Source organism: Mytilus trossulus, chromosome 1, assembly GCF_036588685.1.
Source record: "Mytilus trossulus isolate FHL-02 chromosome 1, PNRI_Mtr1.1.1.hap1, whole genome shotgun sequence".
Lineage (NCBI taxonomy): Eukaryota > Metazoa > Mollusca > Bivalvia > Mytilida > Mytilidae > Mytilus > Mytilus trossulus.
The window spans coordinates 111,565,114-111,588,025 of NC_086373.1; the positions used below are offsets into that span (position 1 = coordinate 111,565,114).

A 22,912-nucleotide genomic window follows, 5' to 3' on the forward strand; every position below is an offset into this window, starting at 1 on the left:
GACTAACGATACAAGTGTCCAGATCAACGATACAAGTGTTCAGGCCAACGATACAAGTGTTCAGGTCAACGTTGCAAGTGTTAAGCCAACGATACAAGTGTCCAGATCAACGATACAAGTGTTCAGGCCAACGATACAAGTGTTCGGGCCAACGTTACAAGTGTTCAGACCAACGTTACAAGTGTTCAGACCAACGATGAATATGTACGGACCAACGATACAAGTGTTCAGACCAACGTTACAAGTGTTCAGACCAACGATGAATATGTACGGACCAACGATACAAGTGTTCAGACCAACGTTACAAGGGTTCAGACCAACGATGAATGTGTACTGGCCAACGATACAAGGGCTCACGCCAACGATACAAGTGTTCAGGTCAACGATACAAGTGTTCAGGCCAACGATACAAGTGTTCAGGCTAAAGTTGCAAGTGTTCAGACTAACGATACAAGTGTCCAGGTCAACGATACAAGTGTTCAGGCCAACGATACAAGGGCTCACGCCAACGATACAAGTGTTCAGGTCAACGATACAAGTGTTCAGGCCAACGATACAAGTGTCCAGATCAACGATACAAGTGTTCAGGCCAACGATACAAGTGTTCGGGCCAACGTTACAAGTGTCCAGATCAACGATACAAGTGTTCAGGCCAACGATACAAGTGTTCAGGTCAACGTTGCAAGTGTTAAGCCAACGATACAAGTGTCCAGATCAACGATACAAGTGTTCAGGCCAACGATACAAGTGTTCGGGCCAACGTTACAAGTGCTAAGCCAACGATACAAGTGTCCAGGTCAACGATACAAGTGTTCAGGTCAACGATACAAGTGTTCGGGCCAACGTTACAAGTGTTAAGGCCAACGATACAAGTGTTCAGGTCAACGATACAAGTGTTGAGGCCAACGATACAAGTGTTCAGGCCAATGTTGCAAATAAATAAAGACAACAGTAGTATACCGATGTTCAAAACTCATAAATCGATAGACAAAAACAAATCCGGGTCACAAACCAAAACCGAGAGAAACGCATTAAATACAAGAAAATGACGACACAGCATTAAAATGTAACACACACAGAAACATGAAATTATGAACAAAATATGTGACAAGATATGACAGATATTAATGATTTTAAATTTTTGAAAATATCTGAGGTAAATATTGGATAATGTGGATAATCTGTTGATGATTTGTGAGGATTACAATGTGATGTGAACTTATCAATTCAATAAGTTTTTAGTTAACGTTTGATTGAAGGAAGGGGTAGAATGAGATAGAATGGGAAAAGGGGAAGAAGTTGGACCTTCACGTTTGTGTAGTAAATGAGTTAGGGAATGAGATAGGATGGGAAAGGGGGGAAGAAGTTGGACTTTCACGTTTATGTAGTTAAGTAAGTAGTGAGGGAATGAGATAGGATGGGAAAAGGGGGAAGAAGTTGGACCTTCACGTTTGTGTAGTTAAGGATTGAGGGAATGAGATAGGATGGGAAAGAAGTTGGACCTTCACGTGTGTGTAGTTAAGGATTGAGGGAATGAGATAGGGTGGGAAAAGGGGGAAGAAGTTGGACCTTCACGTTTGTGTAGTAAATGATTGAGGGAATGAGATAGGGTGGGAAAAGGGGAAAGAAGTTGGACCTTCACGTTTGTGTAGTTAAGGATTGAGGGAATGAGATAGGATGGGAAAAGGGGGAAGAAGTTGGACCTTCACGTTTGTGTAGTTAAGGATTGAGGGAATGAGATAGGATGGGAAAGGGGGGAGAAGTTGGACCTTCACCTTTGTGTAGTTAATGAGTGAGGGAATGAGATAGGATGGGAAAGGGGGAAGAAGTTTGACCTTCACAATTGTGTAGTTAATGAGTGAGGGAATGAGATAGGATGGGAAAGGTGGAAGAAGTTGAACCTTCACGTTTGTGTAGTTAATGAGTGAGGGAAGTGATAGTTTATTACCAATAGATGATTTGAGAATAACAGCAGTACACAAAGTATCATATGCAGTTCTTAAATTGAATGATAGGAACTGAAGTTTAATAGTTTATTTTACAATGGCACCCCAACGCGGTATTCATGCTTTGTCAAATCCCTGTTATATATCAAATTGAGGATATAAAAGCTTTTTATGCTCAATTTTTACCATGTCTCACATAATATGATATCCATATATGCAGCTTTGTAGGTTTTCAATTTTGCCTTAAACCATGGTTACCATTGCACAATTAAATATATTGATCTTTTATGTCGGCACGACAACATCATATTTGAGACTAAAAGTTTTTGATTTTAATGTCAATTCTTGATTAAGAGGCTGATGAGATGACTATGGGTCGATAATTTAATTATAAGGTTTCATTTGATTTGTGCATCCACTGTTATTGTAAAAATGTGCAAATATACATCAGATACTTCAGTTATTTCATTAGAACGCATGGCATGAAATTTATTCTTTGGTAAACAAACATATACATTGACATTTTATGCTTTTTATGACCTTTATACGTGTTAACTTTATGTAAGGTTTTATTATCTACAGTTTATGGTGCTATCTGTGAATGCAAAGTGTATTTCGATTAATTGTCATTTTGGTCTCTAGTGGATAGTTGTCTCGTTGTCAATCAAATACATCTTCTTATCTTTATGCAATAACATCTGCTTTATTTGATCTCTTGAAGATACTAGTAGTTGTTTCATTGACAATGTCAACAATGGAAGTATTTAACGACCTTGACTGGCTATATAGCCCTCAACACGATCGGATTGGCAATGTTACCACATCTCCTCGTATTTGTACCGTGACATATATATTATGTGGTCTCTGGTAAAAAGTTGTCTCATTAGCAATTTTACCACATCTTATTTCATTAAGGTGGTACCTAACACTACAGGGAGATAACTCTGAAAAGTAAGCTAAACGCTTTAATGACTTTGTGTTGTAAAGGGAATATAAAGCTTCTCAATGATCAAAATTGGTGTTTGTCAAACTGCTATATAACCAATGTAATATTTCTGACAAAACGGTTGGTTATAGTTTTGTTAAAGGGTCGAAGTAAATACATTGACAAAATTTTATGAAAATTAAACGAGCCAAATTAGTTTTAGTGAAAGTGTTGGGTACCACCTTAAGTAACAATATATTTTAGGTTTACAAGGTGAAGCATTTTTCTATGTAAAATTCTACCTTTTATTGGCGTTTTAGAGTGAAAAATAGAAAGTTGCAAATCATGTCCAATCGCGAAAAACAACACTATTGGAGAATTAAATTTCGAGAAATTCCGTGCGCGATCGAAAATGATACTTATTAGCTTTGAAATTAGGCTGAATTAATATTTCTTTTTAAATTGCATAAAATTATAGTATGTTATTTTGTTAAGTATTATAGCTTTTCGCAGGAAATTAAAAGCATCGAAAATTGCATCGTTATAGAGAACGTGTCTCTTGTGACAATGTTAATTTTTCTTCAAACATTGTCCTACGCAACGTACATATAAGAGCTTTTGGGTTAAAAATCTGTATGAAATGTCGACCTTACGCGATGTTATGCATGTGTAATATATCATTAAATGAATCAACTGATTGTCTATTTTCAATGGAAACAAAGCATATTAATCAAAGAAACAAAACCTATATTAATACACATGTATGTGTATTGTATAATAAATTCTTGTTAGTCATTATATGTATAATTTTCATTTTCTTTGCGCAAAAAAAAGAACAAAATAAGATATCTTTGGAACAATTTGAAGTCATAAGTCGAAGATGGATTAGACAACACCACTACGAAAAGAAAAAAGGCAAACAGACACACTCAAATAAAATTGAGAATGGAAATGGGGAATGTGTCAAAGACACAACAACCCAACCAAAGAGCAGACAACAAATAGATATAGGAAGATGTGGTGTGAGTGCCAATGAGACAACTCTCCATACAAATAACAATTTAAAAAGTAAACCAATCTACATTAGTTAAAAAAAAACATTGTAAAACATATCAAACCAAAGACCGCTCAACTTGAATCCCATAAAAAGCGTGTGTGATCTAAAATGTGCCGGAAGGATTGGTTAATCCTGCTTCACTTGTTACAAACGACGTAGAACTCTTGGATAACATACGATTTGGATCCAAGTCAGATAACATTTTAGCTATCCCTAAGAAATAAGAATACCATCAACAAAATCTTACTTTACACTTGACCGAATGGTAATTTTTTTTAAATTTTTTTTTTTACTGATACCGGTTGAAACAAAACACATTTATTTTTGTATTACAGGAAAAAACAAATCATTAGATTACTATGTAATTTTTGACAAAATCATAAGGGTTTATTATTTTTTTCAGGATTACAAGTTTATATTCTACGAAATTCAATGTGGCATTCTTCAGGTAAGTGCTTATATACAGATAAACAGACGTTTGGCTGGAGTATTTAGATTTGTTTAATTAATATGTAGGACTCTGACCCGCGATGGTCAAGCTGAAGTTTCTCTGTACATATATTTCTAATAGGTTGTAAAACAGTAATTTATTTGTTTAAAGATTGTACATAAACATGATCTTAATATGTCTCAGTAGGCCGTGAGTACTACACATTCCCATTTATATATTAGAGCTTTCGGATATAAGCCTGTAAAGAATACTATATCTCCATATTAATTGGAAATGTCTTGTGGGATATTAAAAAGATGACAGAATCATATATTCATGTCCAGTACGGAGAAATATGTATATTTTAATCACTAAACGGAAAGTCACTTCATGAACAATCTACCGAAACCAATCTTTAGAGGCTCATTTGTTCCGAACATCAATTACATGGATTTATTTAACTTTGGCCGTATTATACGCCAATAAATCAGGTCAACGCTAAAAAGAGATCTTCATTTTTCTTTGTACTATAAGTATCATTTAATAGAGTTTAGAAAGGACACAATGTATATCCTTTAAAGTGAAGATGTTGATGTCCAAAACTTAAAGATTAAACTTGAATATAAGTTAAAGAGGGCAAAATATAACTGAACACCAAAGGGAGATAACTTAACTCTTTAAAAACCAGGGGAACTTTTTATACATAAGTTAGAAAAAGCAAGATTCTCAATGATAAAAAATAGTGTTATATCCAATGAAATTATTTCTGTAAATTGTGTGGTTCAAATGGCTTGAAATTTTAAATTTTTTGTCAACAGGTCAATGTAGATATTTTGATCAAATTTTATGACAATTAAACGAGCAAAATCCATTTTAGTCAAAGAGTTGGACACTCCTTTAATCGTATTACATAGTACTGCAACCAAAGAAAGGGGAGAGCCACGTGGGAATGTTTCATGTCTCAACACTTTAAAAGGCACATAATATAATTTTACCAATCTGACCTTACCTTAAATGTTTTATAATAACGCAATAACTATAAAAGTTAAGTGCAGATGTTTTGATGTTACAATAATTTTATGTACATATTTATTTTTGGAATTCAGTATAAGAGTTACATATGACAAAAGACGTCATTAGTACATTGTACATCACCCTATTTCTACTATCAAAAATTGGTAAAATATACATTTTAGGTTTAAACAAGATTAAATTGATTTTTAATTAGAACATAAATCGTAGCTCGAAGTTTAAAACTTCCCGATTGAAGTCTGCACCAATCCAAAGGTTTGGGTAACAGCAGTTTGCGTATAAAAAAAGTCGCCAGTTCGTGAGAAAAGTGTTTATAACAATGTAAAAATATGGAAATGTGGTATGATTTTCAATCAGACAACTATGCACCAAACCAAATAACGTATATATATTTTGGCAACAATAGGTCGCCGTATAGCCTTCACCAATGAACAAAACCTATACCGTATGGTCAAATATATAACGCCCCGACCCAGCAACATGTTCAATAATATAAATGAGAAAAAAACACGGCCTGATTTATGTACAAAACAGTAAACGAAATTCAAATATGATAAACAGCAAAAAAAGAAAACCACTAGATTCAGGCTTTCTGAATTTGACACATACACTATGTGCTGAAATTAAACATTTCAGCGGACGGTAAATCCTCAATCTAAACAGGGGCTATTGGTGAAACACAACACAAGAAAAATGTGCAAAACGAACAAACGAAAAACAAATAGACTAGTAATAAACAGCAACAAACGACAACCACTAAATTACGGGCTGCTGACTTGGGACAGATGCTTAAAGAATGCAACAGAGTTTCAACATTTTTGCATTCCTCCTAATATTGGATAGTTATGTAAAAGCACAACATCAGAATAAAGAATAAACTTATTTGAAATGAGGATACATCATCAGATGAATACACACTTAAGCACAAAATAAAAAAAAGACACCAAATACAGATCTGAGAGTTCGCGCAGTTTATGCTAGTATACAGCCAATAATAACCTATAGAAATAATCATGTATCTTAATTATACTTAAACTTCAATCAGTACAGATCCAACATCTAATGCATTTAGTGTAAAGACGTCATGAACAGTCAGAGAAAAACATGACTTAAAAATATAGAAATCGTCGTATTGTTGGACGTGTACGGCAACTGTTTAGTTCGGATTAAATTTATTTGATAACAAAATTAATATGTGTACTAATAAAACGAGATGTTCATATGTTCATTTGTTTGTCACCAGTGTGCGTTGTATTTGTTTGTCCCTATATCTTCTCTAAGTATATAAACGCACACACGGAAAAATGATATATAATATTTATTTCTTCAGTGACAGTTTAAAATACATTAGAATCCCTAATAATTATTTATTGTCTTTTTCCTGAAGATTAAAATTTACTTTTCGTATCTTATATGTATAGTAATTATTATTGATCAACACTAAATTTGAGTTATCTGAATAATATAGTAAGTAACTTTTGTAAATCTAACAAATAACAGTAATTGAATTGAACGAAATGTCTTGATTATAGCTACATTTTCCAATTTAAATCAGATTTGATTCAGAGATCTTATAACGTTTTAGTTCACACTTCTATATACGTGAAATAAGCAGCTTTGAATGTAGAGTTCTAAAGATAATATGACTCTCGTTTAAGCCTCTTAAAAAATCTTAAAAATCTTATTTGACCAACTTTGCCTTATTAAGGAACAGACGAAAAGTCTTTGGCAATTGTTGCTTGATTAGCTTTTGGGACAACGAAAACATGCATCACAGAAAACAAACACCACCTATAAGCATGTTGTATACAATCAATTAGTTCAAATCACAGCAAATCGTATCAGTCAATTGATTGCAAATCTATGAAATAGGTTTCGATCTGCTAGTCGATCCAATGGTTGAAAATCAAAGCAATTTGTATTGATCTAAAAGGCGATCCAATGGCGCTATCGTAGCTTGAGGGGGTTGGGGTAGTTCAGGGGGTTCGTATCTAAATAAGCACTGTTAAAATCGACGTTCTGTTTAAATTGTAACTTTTAACGTTGAATTCGTGAATCCATGTAACCCTCCCTCCCCTGGAAATTCCTGACTACGGCCTGTATCTCCTACGACATCTACAACGTTTAATGTCTGCCATGTTCTATATTTCTTGTTAATTGTTTCGCTACAAATTGCAGTTTCTAAGAATAATGTCAGTAAAACTATTTTCAATAATTAAGATTTGTAGTATAAGATATGAACAATGACTTGAATCGATCTTTATTCCTGCTGTTTCTTACTTTTAGCATTCTCATTACAATGTTTAACAAAACATAATAGGTTTATTTTTTTACGTAAAACAGTAAGTCTGACAAATTAGAAAAAAAATCTAAATGTCAGCATCTTCATTTAACAATATATCTTATCATTAAGAAGCAAAACGGAAACTGGTGTCTCGTATCTAAATAAGCACTGTTAAAATCGACGTTCTGTTTAAATTGTAACTTTTAACGTTGAATTCGTGAATCCATGTAACCCTCCCTCCCCTGGAAATTCCTGACTACGGCCTGTATCTCCTACGACATCTACAACGTTTAATGTCTGCCATGTTCTATATTTCTTGTTAATTGTTTCGCTACAAATTGCAGTTTCTAAGAATAATGTCAGTAAAACTATTTTCAATAATTAAGATTTGTAGTATAAGATATGAACAATGACTTGAATCGATCTTTATTCCTGCTGTTTCTTACTTTTAGCATTCTCATTACAATGTTTAACAAAACATAATAGGTTTATTTTTTTACGTAAAACAGTAAGTCTGACAAATTAGAAAAAAAATCTAAATGTCAGCATCTTCATTTAACAATATATCTTATCATTAAGAAGCAAAACGGAAACTGGTGTCTCGTATCTAAATAAGCACTGTTAAAATCGACGTTCTGTTTAAATTGTAACTTTTAACGTTGAATTCGTGAATCCATGTAACCCTCCCTCCCCTGGAAATTCCTGACTACGGCCTGTATCTCCTACGACATCTACAACGTTTAATGTCTGCCATGTTCTATATTTCTTGTTAATTGTTTCGCTACAAATTGCAGTTTCTAAGAATAATGTCAGTAAAACTATTTTCAATAATTAAGATTTGTAGTATAAGATATGAACAATGACTTGAATCGATCTTTATTCCTGCTGTTTCTTACTTTTAGCATTCTCATTACAATGTTTAACAAAACATAATAGGTTTATTTTTTTACGTAAAACAGTAAGTCTGACAAATTAGAAAAAAAATCTAAATGTCAGCATCTTCATTTAACAATATATCTTATCATTAAGAAGCAAAACGGAAACTGGTGTCTAAAACTTCATCAATTATTATATTTGGCTCAAACTGGAAAAGAATAAAAAATAAAAACACACACCGCCATAACATACACTTCCTGTTACTTATTTGCATCCGTATTTATCCCCCTCTTCTTTGTATTTAAGACATGTCAATAAGACAGATGTCATGATAGTACTTATGCTACCGGTCTGCAGTTCTGGAACACCTCATATAGTACTACTGGTTGTGATATAAAAAAAAAAGAAGATATGGTATGATTTCCAATGAGACAAATCTTCACACGAGGCGGCATAGTTCATGTAAAGACTTGCACGTTTATAGTACTTGTTTCTGATTTTTGTTCTGCTGGTTTTGTTTTTGGTGGTGTTTTTTTTAAACGCAGGTCTCGCTGAATCATTGTTCCAAGGTGTCCATTGGATTTCAATTTCAGCCCTTTAGATGATATCAGTTTTTCATATGTACATATATCAATCGAATAACATTCATTAACTAGTTTTTACCTTTTATAAATGTTTCTATTTTGGGTTTTTTTCCTAGATCACAGAAGCCTTATCTTATTTACATAGTACAGAACAGTTAGTCCACAGAAATGTATGCCCTCAAAGCATCGTGATAACAACAAGGGGGACATGGAAAATAACGGGACTTGGATTCAGCGAGAAAATACGAGAAGGCAAGGTAAGGGGCTGTTCAACAACAAACATTGAGACGAGTAATAAAAAGGAATTTATTCAATAGAGTCTAGGATTTATTTATCGTAACAATCAAATATGATAATTTATAACACAGCAAAGAAAAGGGAAGATATCAAGATTTGCAACAAACTTAATGTTCAAATAATACTATGAAAAAAATAGTACAAAGTCTAAACACAGAAAAGATGAAAAAGTAGAAAACATTAGATTTATTTGAAGTATAGTATGTCCATGTCTTAAAGGAGATGTAGGGTATACGTTAAGTTGACAGCAACCTAGCGACACATTATAACACTTTTAATTGAAACATTCTGTAGAGATTTTTTAAATAGAAGTTTAGTAAATACTCATTGCATATCAAATTGAGGTATCAATTTCGTTGGTCATTTACGAAAGAAATAAAAACAAATTAGAATAATTGCAAAATATTAATTAGAATACCTTCACATTCACTGAAGGATAAGTGGTGGAAAAAATGTTGGAAAAAAGTAATCATTATAATGTATCATTAATACTGTGACAATGTGACAATGTGATCTTTTTGTTCGCTCAATGAAACGCTGAGAAATGAATTTCTATTTTCTTCTGAGTGCTTTTCTTTGTGAATTTTAAAGAAAACGAACACTTCTCATCAAGTAGAACGCTTACAGTGCTCGTGTTTTGAATACTATAATTATTGTACTTTTTGACATTCAGTTTAGCTGTACTGGAAAAAACATCTTATCGGATTATGTTTAAATAGGTTGGCATATAAAATCGAATTTCAGGAAAACAAGAATAAAACGCATTAAATTTTTAGTGTTTAACTATAGTATTGTTATTTATCAATGTTTTAGTTGACAAATTTTACGTTTAATGGTTCTGTGGTGATTGATCGAATCTGTAATTATTTCTTGCTCTGTGGCCGCTAGCAAATGACGCAGGTTTGAAGTACTAAAAACACATCGACAATTTTCATGTCATATTGAAACATGATAATAAGTGTTTTTCAGGATATTTACTGAGGCTTTAATCATTGAAATCCATGTTTCTTTATATAAAACTGAATTAGTCTCAGTAGAAACGCCCACTTTCTTACATTATTGCTTGTTCTCGTGTGATGTGTGGCGAATCATTATGGAAATCTGTACAGTCAAAATGTTTTTTATGTTCTCTTTAATACTTAGAATGAATAACTCAAACTATTTATGTGCCTACCAAACAGACATCTTCAGAAATTAATTGATTTATTGCTATGATACCGACGGAGTTGTTACTTTATATTCATGGCATATTCTGTTTTATAATACTTTTATTTATGAAACAATAATAGAAACGATATATCCTACATTGGTTTCTGTTTCAGGAATCGACAGCATGTCATCCGTGGAGTACTAAATTTCCCAAAATGGCACAACCAGACTTAAATTACATTGCACCAGAAATACAAACTTGTAAAACGTGTAGTTATTTTAGTGATATGTTTTCTCTCGGAATTCTAATATGTACAATATATACTGGTGGTAGCGCCGTGATAGATGCCGGGTACAATGGTCAGCAGTACCTAAAACAACTAGATCAAGTAATTTATCTTACCTTAAGATTGTGTCTTAATAATTAGAGTCGATTTTCGTTCTATGAAAGACTGATCCCCAGGTAACCGTTAAATAGGTGTGTTCTCTTTCCATGATTTCTTATTCCACTATGGTGTTTATTGAAGTTATTGCCCATCTTAAACTGCCATAAATGAGTTGATGTATTGGTCAGAAATATTACCAAATCTGACGAAACTTGTAAATTACACAGAAAAAGATTTGAATATTCAAACACCTTTTTCAAGTCATACTGAAGATAAAAAAATATGACAATGGAGAGATTCTCTTCGCACATTTTGGTTTTGTTTGTAAATATTACATTATTTGTGGTTATCTCATTCGTAATAAAATTGCTAATATGATATAACAGCACTAGATTCGATAACAAACGTCTCTTCTGCAATGTACCAGGTCTAAAAGTTAAGAAAATTCAAAAATACATTCAAGAAATTTTTAGCTTCTAGACCAAAAAGGACATTCATAGACGAGATTTCCATGCGGAAGATATATTTCTTAGTTTTGAATTATTACCAAAATAATACTTTATGATATCTAGTATCCTTTAATCTTTCATAAAAAAGCTAAATATGTTGAAATTTCTCAAAAAACAAACAATATTTAGTAATTACATAAGTTCTTTCAAACAAATAAAGAGGTCAATATGTGTAGATAACGAACTTTTGGAATCTTGCTACAAAACTCTGCATTTCCGTAATTTCATTTGATTCCTGCTTGCATACGATATATGATTATTTGAATGATTTTATTTTTTAATAGTTAACACAACGTTTTGGTGATATAGCTCATCAAATGCCTCTGTTGTTAGTTGAACCAGTGGAGAAAATGATCAATAAGGACATCAGATATCGCCCAACTGCTCAACTCTTCTCATTGGTAAGTATAATCACCAGTAAGGACATAAGATATCGCCCAACTGCTCAACTCTTCTCATTGGTAAGTATAACATTAGACAACACGGAATCGGCTGACGTATGTCACAACAGCCGAACTGCTCAACTCTTTCTCATTGGTAAGTGTATGTTAAAACTACACAGGATCGGCTAAACTATGTCACAACAGCCCAACTGCTCAACTCTTTCTCATTGATAAGTGTATGTTAAAACTACACAGGATCGGCTAAACTATGTCCCAACAGCTCAACTGTTCTTTATGGTAAGTTCTTTCTCAGTACAAACAAGGATCCCTAGATTAATCGCTTTCAAAAATCATACCAAATCTCCTGGCAATCATATCATATGTCATTGACAATCATACCACATCTCCATGACAATCATACCACATCTCAATGACAATCATACCACTTCTCAATGACAAGCACACAACATCTCCATGACAATCATACCACATCTCCATGACAATCATACCACATCTCAATGACAATCATACCACTTCTCAATGACAAGCACACAACATCTCCATGACAATCATACCACGTCTCATTGACAATCATACCACATCTCATGTACAAGCATACCACATCTCAATGACAATCATACCACGTCTCAATGACAATCAAATCACATCTCAATGACAATCATACCACATCTCATTGACAATCATACCACATCTTCTTATTTTTATTAAGTTCTTAAAAAATGTTTAATAAGAATTCCAGTCAACTTTAAATTCTTTTTTGTATCTATACGATGAAATATATTTTGTCTAACAACTGAATTTGAATATTTGTAATAGTTAACAATAATGCTTCAAATTCAAAATTCAATGTTTTCTATCAAAGTAAATAGTTTTACCTGGAAACAAAAGTCATGTTTGACAAAAGCTTTTTCTGTGAAAAGATCTGTATTTTCTTTGTTAATTTGACAGTGTCATTTCGTATAGACCATAGAACATGATACACCTTTATCGCAACTTACTTAAAAGTTCCCTCAGTGAAAACAGGTTACCAATCCGTCTCGTATGTATATTCATGTGAAATATTTAGCATTTATATATGGACTGTTTTTATACTGTTTACCAATTACCAGAGTGGTTATAAAGTTATTCTGAGATTTCCACCTTTATAGATTGTCTAAACAAACTTCATCAGCATTATGTTTGAACGGTTAGATCGATTTTCTAAATAAAGTTAGAAATGTGCTTGTTAAAGTTGATTACGAGTGATAAATAGTGTTATCACAACCAGGGAATTAAGACAAATTACTCCTTCTACGTCTTGTTCAGATTAACTAAATTAAAGACTTTGTACGGTTAATTTAAGTTTCAAATTTAATTCCGCGATGGTGCTTCATAGTTCCAATGATAAACGAGGTAATACGTAACATGCACAATTGCAAATATTTTTAAAATAAAGATTGTTATTGAATAAAAAAAACATACCGATAAGGCATCTGTTTTTATGTGAATTAAGGACAATTTATTCAAAAAACATAATTATAAAAACAAAACATGGTGTTCATAGACAATATCGAGCCAGCCATGGTATGTGATATGAGAGTCTTAATGCTATAATAATAATGACTCTTGATGCGACGGAGAGTGGCTGGATTACTTCCCTTGGATAGTAGATACGTGGGAAGTACTTCTTAAGCTCCATCGGTTGGAGTTCTGACTTTGCGCACAGAGATCATTTGTTGGTTTTTTTTTACAAATAATTTCTCGCAATAAAATCAAACTCTCCGTTTACAAACATTATGAATAAGTGGTAAAAAGTAAAATCACAAAAATACTGAACTTAGAGGAAAATCAATTCGGAAAGTCCATAATCACATGGCATAATCAAATAACAAAACGCATCAAAAACGAATGGACAAGAACTGTCATATTCCTGACTTGGTACAGGCATTTTCAAATGTAGAAAATGTTGGATTAAATCTGGTTCTATAGCGCTAATCCTCTCACTTTAATAACAGTCTCATCAAATTCCGTTTATTTACATTGATGCGTTAAACAAACAGACACAATAAACAAAATAGTCAAAACATGGGTTAATCAGTCATCATCGTATAACAATTTCAAAAGGAACAATTCACCAGAACACAAACACATCTACTATCTACGAATACATTGATTGATTTGAGTGTCTGACGTCAGAAATAAATATGGTGGATAAATTTATGACTAAACTCGAAGCGAGGAATTTTCAGGCTTGTATTGCTGTACTTTATCTGAAAGTCACATTAAATACTTCTTCGCGATCTCTGTTTAAATCAATTAAAGTAAACGAACAATCAAAATAGAGATATTTAGGAGATAACTAAACTCATATAACAATAACAAACAGCATAATAAAAACTCGAAAACGACCAAGTGAAAAACAGCAGTATACCAAAAAATAACATAGGACAATAAAGACTTAACAACACGAACCCAATAACAATATACATTTTGAGATACTAGTTACTGTTTCCTAAATATCAAATTATTATTTCTGATTAGAAATATGACTTCCTCTGGTATTGTGATGAACTCTAAACAAACAGTGAGTTGAGAGAATAGTTTCTTTGTCTGATATTTTATATAGGTTATTAAATTTAAACCTATTGATTTAATAAGTACTGATATCCAACACGCTAATATCTTATAAACATATGAAACATGTTATTTGGCAGATTTTATTTACTTTTAAATTTTCTAATTCAAAGTGCCAACAACAGCAATTTGGACTTGTATCATATAGTTATCTTCTCCTCTTTTCATTGGCAAAGCATTCACGAATTAAAAGTTTAATTTGCTGAATATCGGACATAACTTTATTTTTAATACTAAAAAAAAAATCAAAATTGAAATGTATTCTCTTAATTTTCTTAAATGTCGAAAATGGTCTGAGAAAAAAAATAAACCTAAAATATTCAAAAGCTAAGACAGCATAAAAGAATGGTGAAAATTTGAAAATATCGTTTTGGTTAACTTGAACCTATCACTTAAATAGCTGCTGTCAATCCCTTCATTGTTTGAAATCATATATATATTCTAAAAAAGGAAAGTTATATTAAAGTTTAAAATGGCATTTAAACCAAATGTGTATGCCTATTTGGAAAATTCATCAATATAAGGAAATGATCACTAAACAATATAACGTTCATATTAACTGGTATTGTCTGGTATTCCAAACATAAAACATTACAGTTGTCCAAAAAAAAAAGGCAGCAGTAGTATACCGCTGTTCGATTAAAAAAACCCATATCCGGGTTACAAACTAAAATTGAGGGAAACACATCAAATATAAGAGGAGAACAACAGAAACATTACAATAAAACACAAACAGAAACGATCCATAATATAACAATGGCCATTTTCTGACTTGGAACAGGACATGTTAAGTAAAAAATAGTGCGTTAAACCTGGTGTTGTGGCTAGCCTAACCTCCCGCTTTTATGGTAATTTTAAATATAACAGTAAAATGACAACATTACATGACATGACTACAATGTATGCATCAAGTTAATTCAAGTCACTATTGTGTTCATCATTTTTGAAACGAAGAATTAAAAACATTTCCATTGTAACAAATTTTTGAAAGAAGAAAAATATTTGTGTTATTAGTTGAAGTCCTAGCTTTCAGGCACATTCTGACTTATGTGCAGAGGTTTTTCTACTTGAAATAATTTCTGAATTTTTTTAAAATAAAGGTTATCAATACAAATGCCTGTTAAGGAATCGATGCTATTAATTTACTTAGGAACGCTATGTTTATCCACATAACATCACATATGAAAGCATTGTTGATTGATTAACCCGCGTCCACCGATAATGAAGCGAGTTTTTTGTGAACATTTGTCAAATAGTTGGAAAGGTATCGCGTTCAGACAATATCGGAGCAAGTCAGGTAATTTGTATTTACTCAGAAAAAGTTTGCATCTCAATGAATTAAGCATTTTACCGGCAAAAATCATTGTCATATGTCAGTAGAATCAGGACGCACCTGTGCTGGTTAACGATTCTAGTGGCTTTGCAAAAAAGAATTGGTTGTTACTCAGAAATAAGTGCAACAAAATCTTACTCTGTTTATGCATGCTTTAATTGATGCTAATGATACAATATAACTATATTCAACTCTGGAATGAAGATTTATTCCTGATAGTGTATATGACCTTTGAAAAGGGATTAAAATAAGTATAGACAAATCTCTTTATGGTAGTGTTTTAATTAACTCTTAATATCAATGAAGTCACATAACAGGAAAAATAAATCATCTATAAGATCAAAGATCGGATTCCTTTAGTTTAGTTGTAATTCGATGAAAAACTGCCAATCTAAAAAAATAATCCTTTATTTTCTGAAGACAGCTCTAAAGGTTTATCACTTGAAGTGTAGAAGATAATAATAATAAAAAAAAGAGACACATATCAACCAGGACACCAATCAAGCCATAAACGGGATGCACACAAGATCATATGTATCTTTATTCTCAAAACGCCATATGCAAAGGTATAGAGAAGACATTTATGTACAATATTCACAATAACACAGACTAAACAAGACAATTGATAAGACGATATTTGAAATACATTTTAACCAGGAGTACATATACCTGTGTTGATAATCTTTATACATACAAAGTTTAATCAGCTTTGATTTGTTGTGTTTTGAATACATAAGCTGCTTGTATCAGAATTACATGAAATGGGTTTGCAGTGGTTGTCTTGTGTCACGTGTATGTATCAAAAGAGGGACGAAATATACCAAAGGGACAGTCAAACTCATAAATCTAAAACAAACTGACAACGCCATGGCTGAAAATGACAAAGACAAACAGAAAAACAATAGTACACATGACACAACATAGAAAACTAAAGAATAAACAACACAAACCGCACCAAAAACTAGGGATGATCTCAGGTGCTCTGGAAGGGTAAGCAGATCCTACTCCACATTTGGCACCCGTCGTGTTGCTTATGTGATTACGAATCCGGTAAAAAGTCTAATTCGGCAGGTCACATTCATGAAAGGGAAGGGGATTGTAGTTACGACGGAAGGAACATATCCGATATCATTTATGAAACGGTTATTCCATAACGGTCAACCAACTCGTGATATCAAGTTAAAAGTTTCGCCAGTAGAACTTTGTCTTGTGTCGTATCTGTATGTTAACTTTTTTTTATTCGAGCGTCGCCGATGAGTCTTTTGTAGACGAAACGCGCGTCTGGCGTATATACTAAATTTAGTCCTGGTATCTATGATGAGTGTATTTACTACCACTGGGTCTATGCCACTACTGGAGGAGATTTATTTCTCCGAGGGTATCACCAGCCCAGTAGTCAGCACTTTTGTGCGCTGACATGAAATATCATTGATATGGTTATTTTTTTATATTAACTGCTTACAAAATTTAGAATTTTTGAAGTACCAAGGCTTTTCTACCTCAGGCATATGCACCTTTGATAACTATTTGCACCACTGGGTCGATGCTACTGCTGTTGGACGCTTCGTCCCCGAGGGTATCACAGCCCAGTAGTCAACACTTCGGTGTTGACATGAATATCAATAATGTGGTCATTTTTATAAATTTCCTGTTTACAAAACTTTGAATTTTTCGAAAAACTAAGGACTTTCTCATCCCAGGCATAGATTACCTTAGCCGTATTTGGCACAACTTTTTGGAATTTTGGATCATCAATGCTCTTCAACTTTGTACTTGTTTGGCTTTATAAATATTTTGATATGAGCGTCACTGATGCGTCTTATGTACACGAAACGCGCGTCTGGCGTACGAAGTTATAATCCTGGTACCTTTGATAACTAATTATCTTAGCTGTATGTACAAAACTTTTAGGAATTTTAGTTCTCAATGCGCTTCAAAGTCGTACTTTATTTGGCCTGTTTACCTTCTTTTGATTCATTCGAGCGTCACTGATGAGTCTTTTGTAGACGAAACGCGCTTCTGGCTTATATACAAAATTTAGTCCTGGTATCTATGATGAGTTTATTCATATGGAGAATTCGGTTTTAATTGCAGATCCTTGATTGTTTCTGTTGAATTATTCACAAATGTCAGAAACTCGAAATGATTTTGTTCTTATTCAGATATACCCTGAAACTGTAGGGTGTTTTTTTCAAAAAGGAAAATAAGAATTTTACTCTTAAAACTAAAACAATAACTATAGATCATAAATTGATACTTTTTTTTTTTTTTATAAAATCGCATTAAACCTTAATGAAACTGCCATGACAAATACCACAGTTCGTTCTTATTTTATCATAAAGTAAACTCGTGAAGCTGTGTTTTATTACATTATCCCTACTAAAATGTGTCAACAACAGACTATTAGTTATTTTACAAACATATTTGAAACATTTTATGCGTGTTATTTAATTTGTTCCTAACCAGTTATTTTATGCAATACCATTTTGTCTTTTGTTAACACCGTCAGCTTTGTAAAAGGGCAATTTGTTTGATATCTTTATGAGGATTAAGTAACCATCTTTATAGGATACGTTGTCCTTTAATTACTCAAACAACATTAGAATGAAATGGTTCTCTCACTCTATTACACTAGAAAGACAATAAACTCCAAATGGAATGAGCAGCTTCCGAATTAGAATTAAATTGTTTAATAACAGAGAGGCATAAGGCGTAATGTAATGTCAACAGCGGTTTTTGTTCCTAACTTAGTTTTAAAAACAGTTTCAGGTACAGTAGTGGTTAATAAAAAGAAATTTAATTTGGAACATAATTTGATGATTTATCACTTTAACAGATCATTGCTCTTCACCGACATATATTTCCGCAAGGTTACGAGGCCGAATGACCGAAAATAACTTCTTAATTAAATGAATAAAAATTAAATCCACAAATGGGTAGCAAAAACAAACGGTCGCTGCTAACGGACCTAACAACTTTTAAATGTTATTACTTGTTATGCAACTCATGGTTAGATTTCATCGTGATCCCTTAACATCAAATTGAAATACGGCATTAAAAGTAGATGCTGTGTCATATATATTGAAAGAGAGGTCGAAGCAGTTATAATAGACAAACCAATAAAGTAAAATGCTACACAAATGACTACAGTTTCGAGAGTTCATAACAAGTGCCAAGTAAAACTTTCTCCTTTTTTTTTAAGATAAAATTCTTCAATGAGCCTGTTGTTTGTACTCTGCAACTGTTAGACACATTAGAACAGAAAGACCCTTTTCTTAGAGCGGAAGTCCATTGTCAACTTGCACAGGTGCTTCCAGACATCCCCAAGGTTTGTATTTATTCCAGATATCCCCAATGTCTGTATTTATTTCAATTTATTATGTGTATTTCTATTGAAAATAAATATGAGTTACACAACCATTTATGTTTGATAAATGTGTACCTCGAAACTATTAAACACAATTTGCCCTATATTCAAAGAGTTCTTACGTGATTATAAAGTATCACCATCAATTCATACACCAATAAGTCGAGTATTTTTATTACCTAGGCCTAGCGGATATTTTCTATATTTTTAAGACGACAAGGAGACTCAATTAATTGAGTCAGAGTTATCGACATCAAATCAGGTAATAATTTTCTCCCTGAAACAGAAACGATAAATTCCTAAAGTGATGGTATCACAAATTTCGCCTTCAAACATACTATAACATTATTCTTCAGTCATGACCCATATCGGGAAAAGTTCTGAATATCAATTTAAAAAATACCTTCATGTTTAGGTAAAAAAACAGAAATGTATAATAAAACAAGATATGACAACATAAATGAACATATAAAGGAGTATATATATTATCGATAAGTAACATATCGATGAGTACAGTATCGATGCGTAACATATAGTTGAGTACATAATCGATGAGTAGCAAATTGAAAAATACAATATATATGAGTTACATATTGAAGAGTACATTCCCGATAAGTAACACATTGAAGAGTATCCTATCGATAAGAAGCACATCGATGAGTACATTATCGATAAGTAACATATTGAAAAATACAATATCTATTAGTTACAGAGTAAAGAGAACATTACCGATGAGTAACACATGTACATACAAGAGAACATTATCGATTAGCAGTATATTGAGGAGTGCATTATTGATGAGAGTACAGTATCATTCTTTTTTATTAAAAGTGTAAAGCACACGTTACCAGTCCGAAATCGAAATAATGAATTAAAGAATATTTGTCTTACATGAATAGTTTTGTTTCCATCTACGTTTTTTCCGATTTTTCTGTATGTCGGCCGATTTGATATTATAGAATTGAGAATGGAAAGAGGCAATACTGTTTCATATGGGGTTTTTTTCAGAAAATTTTATACCGAAATGTGTTTCCTATATTATGCCTTGAGTGTTCTATGGCAGACTCTGTTACCAGTGCTTTAATACCTTTCATCGCCATGATTGATAATGCTTCCAAAGACGAGTATTGTGGTCACATATTGACTGTGTTCAGAGATGTTATCAATATGCCTAAACCTGTGCAGGTAAATTGTTTATTTTATGATAAATTACTAAACAGGAGGAATAAAACCTCATCAGTAAAAAAAAAAAAAGAGAAACAAAACATGACAAAGAGATGAAAAGACTAAACGGACCTAAAACGAGTACTTACACGGGAGGTGGAACTCAGAATCTTAGCTTGTTAAATGCGTTTTGTTACAATACCCATTCTGTTGTACCTTTCCACGAAGGATTAAATCAAAAACTGAAATTCCAGTATGATTGATTTGAGTTTTATTTAGGACCAATACGATTCAATATATATTTCTGCATAGACATTATTCTATGATAAATTGCAATCAAATATTTAATAAGTTATATTTATGTCTTGTTACAATACCAAGTGTCTGGCCTAGCTATATATAGGCTAATTTCAGTTGTTGCTAAGTTTTTTTTAGATAATTGAATGTTTGAAATGTACCTTTTTCCATATATAATCGTGAGGATTAAACGAATGTGATTTGTTTCAATGGTATATGCTATAAATAAATTCCTGGAATCGTATATTGATATATAGGTTGTGTATCATAAGAGGTGTATGATTTCTAATATGTTTTATTTTCTAGGCTACTGTTAATATTCTTAATCGATTAGATATAATCTTAAATAAAAGTCCTATTGAGGAAATCCGATCAGAGATTATTCCGTTAGTGTTTAACTGTCTGGAATCAACGTCTATACAAGCACAGGTGAGTTATAGATAACTTGGTGTCAACGTCTTCATATCCTGAGGTTATTACGTTTATCTTTGTTCCCAATGTCTGTATCACTCTCTTCAGCTCTTTATAGAATTGCGCATTACGACTTTTTGACGTCAGATACGTTGACAAAGCCTAAATAAATTTTACCCAAACACAACACTGATGTCATAATGATTTAATCGACGTTGATAAGTTTGAACCAAACTTACCAAATCATGTTTTAATTTGCTGAAACAAAGGAAACACTTGTTTAATCGTGGAAGCTACGCTTATACAGTCCGATAAATCGATTACAAGATTTTCATCATATTCGTATGGTAAAATATCATACTTTACAATATGTAGACAGCCATTTACATGTGTCGGGTTACGTAATGTATGTCGGTTGTTTCCTGTAATTAGTTTATACTTCAGTTTTATCATATATCTTTTGTATAGTCATTTTATTAAATTTACTGTTTGTAAAAGTATAAGTTATTCTAAATAACAGGTATGTTCTGGTACTTAACGGAAAACCCTGGCCGTTCTTGACACAACTTTTTTGAACTTTTGGTCCTCAATGCTGTTCAACTTTATACTTGTTTTGGCTTTCAAACTTTTGTATCTAGGCGTCGCTAGTAATAAAATTAACGGTACCAATACTCTTGCACCAGATGCGCATTTCGACAATACATGTTTCTCAGTGATGCTCGTGGCCAAAATATTTGAAATAAAAAAATTATATAAAAGATGAAGAGCTATAATCCAAAAGGTCAAAAATGTTAATAGTAAATCTTGTGTGTGGCGTATTGAAATTTTAAACTTATTGCCTTTTGTTAGCTATTATTCATGTGTTTCTTTGTCAACTGTGTTCTTCAATTCTTTTATATTGTAGTCCTGTAATGTTGTGTTGTCATTTTAATGTTATATTTCACATGGCCATAAAAGAGGGAGGTTTTGAATGCCACAAAACCAGGTTCAACCCACCATTGTTTTCCTTTAAAAATGTCCTGTTCCAAGTCAGGAATATGGCCATTGTTATATTATTGTTTGTTTCTGTGTTTCTTACATTTTAACGTTGTGTTTCCGTTGTGTCGTTTGTTTTCTCTTATTTTTAAGTGTAAATTCATATTACTATAAGACGTGTCACGGTACTTATCTATTCCAAATTCATGTATTTGGTTGTTGTCAAATGCTTAGTCCGCCGCTTCTGTGTGTGTTACATTTTAATGTTGTGTCGTTGTTCTCCTCTTATATTTAATACGTTTCCCTCAGTTTTAGTTTGTTACCCCGATTTTGGTTTTTGTCCATGGATTTATGAGTTTTGATCAGCGGTATACTACTATTGCCTTTATTTATAATCAGTAATTATCAGACATTTTAAACTTCAGAACAAATGAACGATATTGCATTGTCGTTAACCCAACTTGTTTTGATTCCGTGCATTTCTTATGGAAAATTAGCAAAAATATTAAAGTCCATAGAAAAATCTAAACGGAACGTCCCTTATGAAATGACCAAAACAAAATCTCACACAGAACAAATGAAGGGGAAACAACTGAGTGTATCATATATATATAGGGATAGATATTATGATAGACGAACAGATGATCCACTTATCGGAAAAACAGGACGTATTTAAACTTTTATTTTGTAAGGACTTTTTTTTAAAATTTGATTAAGTTAAGATTAGGGCATACTCTTCACAGAAACAGCCGTTCAGTTCCTTGACCAATCTTATCTAGGGAAGGACATAAACACAAATGATTTTAGTGTACACCCTTAATAATTATGTGTTGTAGGAAGCAGCATTAAACGCTATAGGTATGATCAAGAAAT

At 32.6% G+C, this 22,912-nt stretch overlaps 1 protein-coding gene across 4 annotated transcripts in view; it reads left to right on the forward strand.

Annotated features, from left to right (window-relative positions):
• Positions 1 to 22,912, forward strand: part of LOC134697736 (SCY1-like protein 2) — an 81,238-nt gene that overhangs the window by 46,728 nt on the left and 11,598 nt on the right. For 3 of the 4 annotated variants that reach the window (XM_063560023.1, XM_063560046.1, XM_063560038.1), the window contains exons 4-10: positions 4,332 to 4,376; positions 9,251 to 9,391; positions 10,754 to 10,969; positions 11,760 to 11,876; positions 19,028 to 19,153; positions 20,201 to 20,377; positions 20,960 to 21,082. In XM_063560023.1, coding sequence (XP_063416093.1) covers positions 4,332 to 4,376; positions 9,251 to 9,391; positions 10,754 to 10,969; positions 11,760 to 11,876; positions 19,028 to 19,153; positions 20,201 to 20,377; positions 20,960 to 21,082 — 945 coding nt within the window. Of the gene's footprint in view, positions 1 to 4,331; positions 4,377 to 9,250; positions 9,392 to 10,753; positions 10,970 to 11,759; positions 11,877 to 19,027; positions 19,154 to 20,200; positions 20,378 to 20,959; positions 21,083 to 22,875; positions 22,898 to 22,912 lie in introns of all 4 variants that reach the window. The other variant, XM_063560030.1, reaches the window with a different exon arrangement.